This window comes from Ananas comosus, linkage group 1 (assembly GCF_001540865.1).
Source record: "Ananas comosus cultivar F153 linkage group 1, ASM154086v1, whole genome shotgun sequence".
Lineage (NCBI taxonomy): Eukaryota > Viridiplantae > Streptophyta > Magnoliopsida > Poales > Bromeliaceae > Ananas > Ananas comosus.
The window spans coordinates 12,418,993-12,430,749 of NC_033621.1; the positions used below are offsets into that span (position 1 = coordinate 12,418,993).

Below are 11,757 nucleotides of genomic sequence, written 5' to 3' on the forward strand. Positions count from 1 at the left end.
TGCTACAGCCAAGTTAATGACGCCGCGATTCAAATTAAGCCTTGCATATAAGAGAGTTCTTGATTTTGCAAGAAGCCGGCCGGTTAAGATGCAATGCTAATTAATTAGAGGTGAGGTTGCTTGCTTCTGTCGGGAGGAGTTGTAATGCACTAATTAATTAAGTGGCTTGTGATGGTCCGTACGGTGGCAACAACACCATCAGCCAAGGTCCCGTACATCCTCGTTTTGGTGAGTCGAGCCAAGATATATTGTCCGGACGTGCTAGGAAGGTGCCGTATGCGGTAACGCGCGTCGAATATATATTTACTTTGGTTTTCGGATTTTTCGGAAGATATTCTTTGTACTCCGCCTTTTCGACATTAATAAATTATTTGCTCTGTCTTCGCCCATGGACGTAGGCCGTTGGCCGAACCACGTAAAAATCGGTGTGTTTTTTTCGCTTATCTTTTCGTTTCTTGCATTAAATTATTTTCTCGATCTATTTTTCGCCGTTTCGATTTTAACACTTCGCTAGAAGTACGGCGATTGGTAAAGATTCTTGAGTTTCGCTCTTTTTATATTTCCCAGCAAGCTGCCACAAAGCATAAGTCAAACCAGGATTTCGCAGCTCCCAACAACACGTTCCTGCAATTCATCCATCTCATGGGAATGTCTCCGACTGCTGTCCGCAGTAAAGCGGTGATGTTCTGTAAACATGAAAGTATTGCGTTCCACATAGCTCGCGCGTAAGGACACCCAAAAAGTAAATGATCCAGGTTTTCCTCATTGCTGAAGCACATCACACAAATTGAGGGACCCTGCCACCCACGTTTGGTTAACAAGTCCGCCGTCCAAATCCTATTTCTCGCTGCCAGCCACATGAAGATTTTGATCCTGAGTGGCGCTTTTAGCTTCCAAAGGTGAAGCAAGCTGCAGTCCGACACTCCGCAAAAGGCGAGGAAATCGTAGGTGCTTCCGGTCGAGAAATGGCCACTTGAGTTCCATCTCCAAATGAGTGAATCCTCCAGTTCAGCATTCAAGGAGGTAGTGGATACCAAGGCCACAAGGTGGTGGAGTTCGTCCTGCTGCGGCCGGCTAAGGGAGGAACCGAATCCTAGTGAGGTACTTCCGGCAAAACGTCGAAACCACCATTTGACGGAGATCTGTTTCTGCGTCGTTATGCAATACAGATTGGGAAATTGTTTTTGCAGGGGTAACTCACCATGCCATCTGGAATTCCACATAGAAGTTAGCCTGCCATTGCCGAGTGAAAGATTGACAGAGGTTGAGAAAGGTGCCGCTGTAGAGAGGATCGCTTTCCAAACAGGAGAACCCCCAGCAGGTTTAGAGAGGTCTGTCCGAGGCGGCCTATGTTTAAAGTGTTTTTGAACTAGAATACTCCCAAAAGCACCAAGGGAGTGGTGTTTTTGAATTTTTAGCCATTGGATGTAGAGATGTAGGGTTGAGATGATGGTGGTAGGTGGTGATAGATGAAATAGTGTTTGATCCAAAGGCTATTAGTAATCAAGGAGTAGATTCAAGGGTTAGAAATCTAGAAGCACCAAGGACTTGTGCTTCTAAAAGTATTCTAGCTCAATTCCATATATATATATATATATATATATATATATATATGTATATATAGGAACTAGGCTTAATATACTATTAATCATGCAGCCAAGTCATTAGTACTACCAAGTTTTTGGGCCATTGGATTAAGAGATGTGCGGTTAGATGATGTGGCCCCCTGGTAAGTGGTGCGTGGCTGGAATAGTATGATCTAACGATGAAAAATGATCAAAATGGTAGATCTAACGCGGAAAACTTGGTAGCACCAATGTGCTTCATTGCTATTAAATAGCATAGTACCGGACCTGTTGTATGTGTGTTGTGTGTATATATATATATATATATATATATATATATATATATATATATATATATATATATATATATATATAGTTGAGCTAGAATGCTATCAATAGCAAACCGGCATCGTTGCCACCTATTTGTTTTCGATGATAGAGCCTCCAAATTGACGATCGGCACTGTTGAACATCATCTATACCACTTGAAGTATTTAGAAATTAAATTTCAAATCTTTTCGACATCATTTGCATAATGATCAAAGGGTTTCAAAATGTGTAATTTTAATGGTCGATATGAAGCGTTTTCTCGTTAAACGGCGTAAAGATATCCAAATCAATTGAATTTTTGTTAAAAAATTCTTTAAACTATTTAAAACAAAATCTATATTCTTGATCTTGATTACAAGACTCCTATTATCATTTTTTAAAGAATATTCATTTTTAGCCGTTCATTTTTGTGTCTATTCGATGGATAAGAGAACAATGTCGGAAATATATAAAATTTGATTTCTAAACACTTCAAGTGGTATAGATCATATTCAACAGTACCGATCGTCGATTTGGAGGCTCGATCAACGAAAATAAATGGGTAACAACGGAGTCCGTTTACTATCGATAGTATTCTAGCTCAATTACATATATATATATATATATATATATATATATATATAAAATTAAGTAAAGGTGTAATTTGATTGTTACCATGCAATAACTATTATTAAATGAGATATAAACTTTGATTTGACGTGCTTCTCAGTTTTCCACATCCTTGAATTCATGAAAAGTAACTGGGAACATGGCCCAAAACTTTCAAAACTAAGAATATATTCTTTTTTCTTTTTTCTTCTTTTGGTAGCCTCTTACCTGAACTAATGCCATATCTAGCCTTTTTGAAAATTTTTTTTTCAATCTAGCCTTCTTCGTAAAAAAAATTCCTAATCTAGCCTTTCTTTTAATGGATTAGAAAATAAAAGTCACTTAAGAGCATTTATATTTTAATTAGGAGAGAGAAAATTTTTTCTCTCTTTCCTCTCAACAAACTAATATTTAAAAATAATTAATTCTTATAATAATAACAATAATTAAAAATTAATATTTAATAATAATGATATTATTATTACTGAATGATAATTTTATTATTATTATTATTATTACTAGTATTTAATTGACTATATATGTCAAATTTGACAATATTGGTTTGTATAGTCAAATTAAATACTAGTAATAGTAATAATAATTATAATAATTATTATTTAGTAACTGGTCGTTTCTAGTACAAGTGGTAAAGGATTTGGTGGTTGATATTTGAGGTTCTAAGTTTGAATTATAGTTGATTTACATTTCCATTAATTCATATTTCCAGCTAAGTTTGTTTCTAAAAAAAATAACAAAGAAGGTAGCATCTTGCTATCTTTCTGAAAAAAAAATTCAGTAATAATAATTTTTATTATTATTAAATATTAATTTTTAATTAATATTATTATAACAAATATTAATTATTTTTAAATATTAGTATGTTGGGAGGAGAGAGAGAAAAAAATTTCTCTCACCTAATTAGCATATAAATACTATTAAAGTTATCTTTTATTTTCTAATTTATCTAAGGCTAGATTGGGAATTTTTTTGAAAAAAAGGCTAGATTGGGATTTTTTTTTTCTAATAAGGCTATACATGGTATTTGTTCCTCTTACCTTTATAAAGGCAAAGAGGTTCTCTTCGTATCAATAATAATATATTTTTCATAGTACATAAAAAGATTTTTTTTTTTTTTTTTTAAAGAGAGATTTGGTCCACAGCACACTACCAGGTTTAATACAAAGTGGGTGTCAGCTGTGGTTGCTCTGCTCCACTGCTGTTGCTGTCAACCCTTAAAAAAAATAAAAATAAAAGCAAGAAAAAAGAATATCTAGACATAACCTCAACTATTGCTTTATTTTGAATCTGCCACTTCAACTTATTTGCTTTTAACTTTTAAATTATTTTTAAATAGCTTGGTCAATTAAATTGAAAATTTTATTGAAGTTAATGGTAATTCTTACAAAAACAAGCTTGTTAGGATTGTTTCTGCATCATTTATTGTACATTAATCGTTTACATAAAATGGTATCAGAGTCACCCCATACATCTCAAGAGGTCATGCATTCAATTTCTACAGTACAATTGCACGACATAAATTTTTATTATTTATTCGATCTATTGTCTCTTTTATTATCTTTTTTGGTCCACTTAACATGTATCGTGCATATGGTTAAGAGTGTTAAGACCACTCCCTAATTATTTTTTAAATTTTGAAAAATTCTCAACTAAACTATGTTTAATAATTTTAACTAAAAAATCGAAAGCTAAAAAATTATCAATAAAAAAGTAAAATTTAGGGGCGTTTTTCAAAATAGAATATAGTTAAGGGCCGGTCCTCAATAAATGTTTACTTTGAACCCAAAAAAAAAAAAAAAAAAAAAAAAAAAAAAAAACACTCCTTCCAGAAAAAGAGAGGGGCTATGAGTGTGTTTGGGTCCACACAATCACTAAAAATCTAGTTTGGAAGTATATAAGAAAGGTGATCATGTCAAAAAGGAGGGGCTTAGAGAGAGAGAGAGAGAGAGAGAGAGAGTTGAGTCAAAAAAGTAATAAACAACAACAACAACAAATAGTGACTGTAATAATAATGAAAGAAGAAATACAAAAAGGAGAGGTGCATGCAAGGAATTGGGTTCAAGGGAATGAGAGGGGAAAGAGATACTTTTCTTATCCTGATAGCTGAAGATGCTTATCTATGTCTAGTAGTGTTAAGTACTCTGGGAAGAGATGAGGCATAAGGTGCATGCATTAGGGTTGGAACTTTGAAAGCATATTTTGTTTGACGTTTGTATACTTTTACTCATGAAAGCAACATCAAATGCTTAGCAAGTTAGAAAGTTTGAAGTGTTTGTTTTCGACACCAGAATGTTTACGCCGTGTTTGGTATAGTTGCCGACTTTTCGTTTTTAGAAATTGTTTGAAAGATTGATTTGCTACAAAATAACCATTCCTGGTTCACTAATTCGTAGGAAGAAACTGAACTTAAGTAGACGGTGATTGATATAACAGTTTTTTATCGTCATTTCCAGTATGAGTACTGCGTCCAACATGAAACTTGTGATTGGTAGTAAAACATCGATTTTCCTGTTGAGATACAGTTCTATCTTCGAATATTTCTGGAGATATCTTCTTACAAGTTTTGTTATGTGTTTGCTGCATCGAAAGATGAGTGTCAAATCTCATTAATGAATCTTTTGTGATTATAGATAACAGCAGTGCTACGACATCGCTTCCGTACAGAATTTGTGATTAGAAAAGCAAAAGGATTGAAGCAACAATGACAAAAACAACACGAAGCTTTTGTTTCAACACGAAGCTAATGACACTTTTGGGCCGCAAAATGAGTGCTTCAATTTGTAGTTTCCCCAAAATTTCAACAAAAAGTATATTAATACTTCTCCAAATGGCCTTATTAAATAGCACTTCTGTAAAAACTTCAACTCATATAAATTTTTCTTCTTTATATTGTAGCCTTATCAATTCATATCCATTCATATTATTTAGCTCGAAAATAAATATTTTTCAGAAATAACACAAGCTGCCAAACTATCACTATCTCTAATAAAATGATAAAATTCGACTTGGGGACAATTTGGATAGAATATAAAGTATATTTGTAGCATTTTGCTTACCAAAATATTCCGAAAATGAGTAGTTTTCATAGTAAAGTGTTATTATTGTCCTATTAAAAGAGTGTGACCCCTTTAATAATGCGTCCCATTATGTGAGCATGAGATTCACACCCACGTGAATTCAAATCACAATTTGATTAGGGTTTTTAATTTGGTTCCTAATTGAATACGAAACCGAATCGATTCGAATAAGACGATTTGATTTGGTTTTCTTAATTTTTATACAATATTTTTTTAAAAAAATTATCGAATTTGGTTTGTGATTTTGATTTGGTTTTCAGATGTTAGCAAATCGAATTCGAAGGAAACTTGTATTTTATGTGTCTATGTAGTTATTATGCGCATGCATTTTGATCCATAAATTTTAAATTTTTTGTAATTGCAATCAGTCTCGCACTCTAATTTAGATGACCAAATATTGACGAGTGTAACAGTATTATAATTAATAATGCAACAATAATTAAAATATCACATAACTGTCGCATTAGCGACATATCTGCACTTGTTCAAATAAATTGGACCGTCGACTTAATTATGATAATTTATAAAATCCAATGTAGAAAAAATAATAAATTAAAATTTGTGGACCAAACTGTCACATGCTTCATACTTTGAGGATCAAAAGTGTAATTGCATTGTCATTTTGCTTCATTATTAGAGTTTACTAACTAATTTTTTTTTTTTTATAAAAAAAGTGAACTAAACTGAATTATGGAGATAAATCAAACCGATCCGAACTAAAATAATTTGTTTTAATTTTTTGGAGTTTTTTTCACCAAATAAACAAAAGGAGAGCTAAATTGAATTACACCGACGAATCGAACCGAACCAAACTAAAATAATTTGACTCAAACTTTAAATCAAACTTACACCAGTTGAAACTTTTATTTACCTTGGGCTGTTAATGGGCTGGACTTTTTGCGATTTCGCAAGGCCGGGCTCAATTCAGAAAGATCCGGCCCGGCCCGAACTTTTTTTTTAAAAAAAGGTGCTCTAATTTTTTTTAAAAATATACTTTTCCTGTGAATCAAACACACCGGAAAAAAAAATTTCAGCCTAAAACAAAAAGGATCTAAGTTGCCTGAACCTTTCTCACAGTTAAAAGTCCCAAAATATTTATTATTATTTATGATCAAGTCCTTTTGTTTAAAAATAAATATTTTTAAGCCCCATGAAAAGCCCTGGATCTTTTATTTCGGGCCCGATACGAAATCAGGCCCGATCAATCACGGCCCAATAGTACAACATCAGCAATGAGTTTGCTAAAAAAAAGAAAAACTTTCATACTAGAGCCAATTATATATGGATCGGTTAAACTCGATCCTTATTCTTTTGCATAACAATTATCATGCACCATAGTAAACTCAATTTAATGGGCATTATGCGCAAATCGGTGTAGCGAAAAGCATAAGCTTTTTTTCCATTCGGCTTGTTAATCCTGGAGCCTCAGTCATATCCAGCTCCCCTTCTTTCGTCGCGCCACGGGCCAACTCCCACTCGAACCCATACACGAGATTAGCCAACGCGAGCTCGACTGTGGACATTGCAAATTGCATGCCAGGGCAACCTCTCCGACCCGCCCCGAATGGAATGAACTGGAAATCATTACCTCTGAAGTCGATCGAGCTATTTATAAACCTCTCAGGACGAAATTCGTCGGGTGCGTCCCAATATTTTGGGTCTCTACTAATAGCCCAATAATTGATGGTAACTCTCGTGTTTTTCGGAATGAAGTAGTCTTTTATGTAGCAATCTTTCGTTGATTCTTTCTGAACCAGTAGTGGAGCTGGAGGGTGCAATCGTAAGGTTTCTTTGATCACGGCTTTTAAGTAGGTCATCGTGTTCAGATTCTTCTCGCTGATTGTTTCGCTTTTCGTAGTAACCTCTCTCACCTCATCCTGTAGCTTTTTCATGATGTTGGGATTTCGAACAAGCTCTGCCATGGCCCATTCTAGGACTACGTATGATGTATCTGTTCCTGCAGTAAACATATCCTGCGAAAATTTATGAAACATAGAAGAAGAGAGGATTAGACTTTGTAGATTCAAATAATGATGTACTTAAGATGCGTACATGGTTACTGAAGCAATATTGTTGTAGATGAAAATATTGTACACAAAATAAATGACCTCTAGGACAAAAAGGGTAATCCCTAGGCTAAGTGATAGGATATTTGAGTCTTTTGAATAAAATAAATAATACCTAGCTTGATCCCCTATGTGGAGGTTTCTAGAACTACTACTAATGTGGTGATTGTACTATACGAACCAACCGGTACATGCCATGTCAGTTTTTTTCTGGCTTCTTAGAATAAAAATCATGTTTGAAGAGAAAAGCTAAATTCATATGTTTTTTCTTTTAATTTCCATGATTCACCATAGAAATTGTTCAAACACTACTAAGGTGATCATATATGATTTTTTATATATATTTTGGCTTTAAGGCTGTATTTGATAGGCGAGATTTTTGGGAACAAGGAGCATATCCTCCAACTTCTATTCAAATGATATGAAAACCGGGCCGAACTAGTTGTTTCTGTCAAAATGGATTGTTCTAAAATAACCCGTTAAAACTGTTTCTGAAAAACTAAGAACAATTCTATTCTTCTTTTTATTTTATTAGATAAAAATAGATATATAAATAAATATGTTAATATAAATATTATCTTTATCATAATATAAATTAATTAAATTTTATATATTATTATTTATTTTTTTGTTTCATTATTTATATATTAATATTTAATTATTTTATTTTTTTTATTGACTATTATATATATTTAATTATTTTTCCATATTGTATATATATATACTTTAATTTGTATTGAAATTTTTACTATTATTAATTAAAATTATAAGGATATTTCTAGTATTATATTTTATTCATTACGTATATTATGGATAAATTATTGCTAAATGAAATAAATTATTAAAATAAAATAAATATAATGCTATAAATTAAATTATTATATAAAATATTATATGATAATATGTTATATAAAATAATTTTATATAAAATATACTGATATAATGAATTATTTTATTTTTTAAAATAAATTTAAATATTGTTTAGATTTTTTATCCATACGCTACTAAGGATATATATATGCTCTGAAATATCTTTGAATATATCCAAACGTTAATTTCTTTGCTATATTTCTTGAGAACAATGACAAATTATCCCCTAAAATTTAGTTCTTGGAACCAAACGAGAATATACCAAGTTGAACAACAAAGAGACATTAAACCATTATGTATGCAGTTATGAAGCTTACCAGTAAGATTGCCTTGATGTGCTCTTTCTTTAACTCAAAATCCATGTTAGGATCTTTTTGAAGAGATAGTAACACATCCACAAAGTCCTCTTCCCCATCATCCTTTTTATCCCTATTCTCATGCTCCTTGATCACCTCGTCAAGCACATCATCCCATCTCTTAAAAGCCCTTTTGGCCCTCTTACTTAACCCTAGAAACCACCCTTCAAGCCATGCAAGTGAAGGGAAATAATCCTCAACTCGAAACCCTCCGAGAAGAATCACAAACTCCTCAATTGCCTCGCGGAAAAAGTGGTTCCTCCCTCCTTCTCTAAGGAACTTTCCTGAAACCAACCGACAGATGATATCGTTCACGAAAGAGAATAGCACTTCGCTCATGTCGATCGGAGCGTGAAGAAGAGAACATTGAGTGATATTTTTGACCATGAAGGCTACTTCTTCCTCTCTAGCTAGTTGATAAGATTGCACCCTTTTGGTACTTAAGAGGTGGAGAGTGCAAAGCTTTCTAAGTTGCCTCCAATGCTCGCCGTAAGGCGAGAAGGCCATGTCCATGCAACTGTAGAGGAGGATCTCCGCATTCTTCAACAAAGGACGGTTCGCGAAGATTAAGTCATGAGTTCTCATGATCTCTAGCGCCATATCGGCCGAGGAGACGATAAGCGTAGGGATTTCGCCAATTCGGAGAAGCATGAGGGGGCCATACTTCTTCGAAAGAGAGGCGAGAGAGCGATGAGGGAGCGAACCGAGTTGGTGGAGGTTTCCTATGAGAGGAAGCTTAGGAGGGGAAGGGGGGAGCTTGGTTTTGTGAGATGAAGTTCTCTTGGTGATAACAAGGAAGTAGAAAAGAGGGAGGAGGAGGAGAGAGGCCATTAGAGAGAGGCCTAGTGCAACTTGTAGTATTATTGGGGCCATTGCTTCAATGTTGTTGTCCCTTTGAAACACTTTGTTCACTTTGGTTGTTAATTTATAGTTGAAGATTTTTGTTGTTACATAGTTGAAGTGTTTAATTTGTCTACTTAGGGCATGTTTGTTTTGGTGTAAGTGGAGTGATGGAACTCAAGTTCCATCACTTCCGTTATTTATTTTGGTGTAAGTAAAAAATATAATGTAACTCAAGTTACGTTAGACTTCCACTTCACCTACTCTCAACTTCCTCCTCTAAAGTGCCGAACTAGACTTCCACCACACTCAACCTCCTCTAAAATATTTATTAAACAGTAAAACCTAAACTCTACTTCCCTTATAATAGATTAGAATTACCTTATTATAATAAATTAGAATTATCTTTAAATAATAATAAAAAAATTAATTATATAATAAGTTAAATTTTATAGCAGTAAATTTACTATTATATTTAGGAGATAATGGGATCCACTTACTTACATCAAAACAAACAACGGAACTCACAAAATTAATTTCACCAGCACCAAGTTACATCAAAACAAAAAAAAAAAGTAATTGAATTTAACTTTCAGGCTATACGAGTTACGTCAAAACAAACAACCAAAAAATAATCACACTTCAGAAAAACTCAAACACCACTGCACTTGACTTACGTTGGATTTACAGATTCGTCAATCCAAACGGACCCTTAGTGCAAATTTTACATATTTTTTGTTTAAATTTATAGTTAATTATTCAAACTAATTAAAGTCAATTCTAATTTAATAGGATAAAAAATAATTTAAATTTAATTTGTACTATGTGAAGTACAAATAAAAGTCTAATTCAAATGGAGTTAGAATTAAACTGAAGTTTGGAACCGTATATTAAACTTAAGTTTATGTGTTCTAATTAGAGGCATGCTCTAATTAATTATTAATTAAGTTAAAGGCAACGAGGGAACAGGAACTGTACCTGGCCGAGATACTTGTACGGACGTACCGTTGTGGACGCCGAATATATTTTGGCCTTGAAATTTTGGGAAAATTCCGTAAGTACCCTTCCAAATAGCTCTAATATCATAAATACTATTTAAAATTTTGAAATTTTATATTTGTCTTAAAAAAAAACATAAAAATTTAAAAAAAATGCCCTCATCACTTTTACTCAGTCATGTTTAGATATAACAGATTCAAAATACCAAATTTACCCTCTAATGCATTTTCATCAATACCGTCACAAATTTTCTTAGGTTAATATATAGAAATTTTCTTAACTATATATTATACATTACGAAATAGACCCCCCAATTTATTTTTTTGATTAAAGTCTCCTTAATATTTGGTTTCTTGAAATTGGATTGATTTTTTGTCAATTAAATTACAGATTTTATCAATCTATTTATGATCCCAACAAATTAAATAATTTTAATTACTTCCTAAAAGTTAAAATAAAAAAAATATAATAAGCAATAGCTAACATAGCAATCTAAATTAAATAAAATTTTAAATATAACTAACTAAAATAAATAATTAACAAAANATCAATCTATTTATGATCCCAACAAATTAAATAATTTTAATTACTTCCTAAAAGTTAAAATAAAAAAAATATAATAAGCAATAGCTAACATAGCAATCTAAATTAAATAAAATTTTAAATATAACTAACTAAAATAAATAATTAACAAAAGTTAGGAGCTAAATAGTATTAAAAAATATTAGCGAACAATGTTAGTTTAAATATTAAACAAATAATGAACAAAAGTTAGGAATTAAATTATAAATCATATAATTAATATATTCCTTCAAAAATTTCTCAACTCATGGGCAAAATAAATATTTCAAATTTTAACCAGTGAGGATATTTATGAAATAAATATTCTATGTAGAGGGGTATTTGTGAAATTTTAAAAATTTGATGGGTATTTATGATATTTCATATTCATAATTTTGTGAGGGTACAAGAGAAATTAACCCCTGAATTTTTGTAAGAGATCGATTTCATTTTTGTACTTTGCCTTCAATATTAATAAATTTTTTGT

At 32.3% G+C, this 11,757-nt stretch overlaps 1 protein-coding gene across 1 annotated transcript; it reads right to left on the reverse strand.

Annotated features, from left to right (window-relative positions):
- LOC109717179 (cytochrome P450 71A1-like) lies at positions 6,427-9,751 on the reverse strand. The gene is made up of 2 exons (XM_020242855.1): positions 8,832-9,751; positions 6,427-7,551 (listed from the first exon to the last, which is right to left on the reverse strand). Exons 1-2 carry the CDS (start codon positions 9,741-9,743, stop codon positions 6,937-6,939), a joined length of 1,527 nt encoding a protein of 508 aa, XP_020098444.1. The 5' UTR covers positions 9,744-9,751; the 3' UTR covers positions 6,427-6,936.

Bases quoted from the DNA above. Each gene is read 5' to 3' on its own strand.
- LOC109717179 (XM_020242855.1), bottom strand. From the start codon at position 9,743: ATGGCCCCAATAATACTACAAGTTGCACTAGGCCTCTCTCTAATGGCC. The intron at 7,552-8,831 runs GTAAGCTTCATA...AAATTTTCGCAG, and splicing joins ACATCAAGGCAATCTTACTG to GATATGTTTACTGCAGGAAC.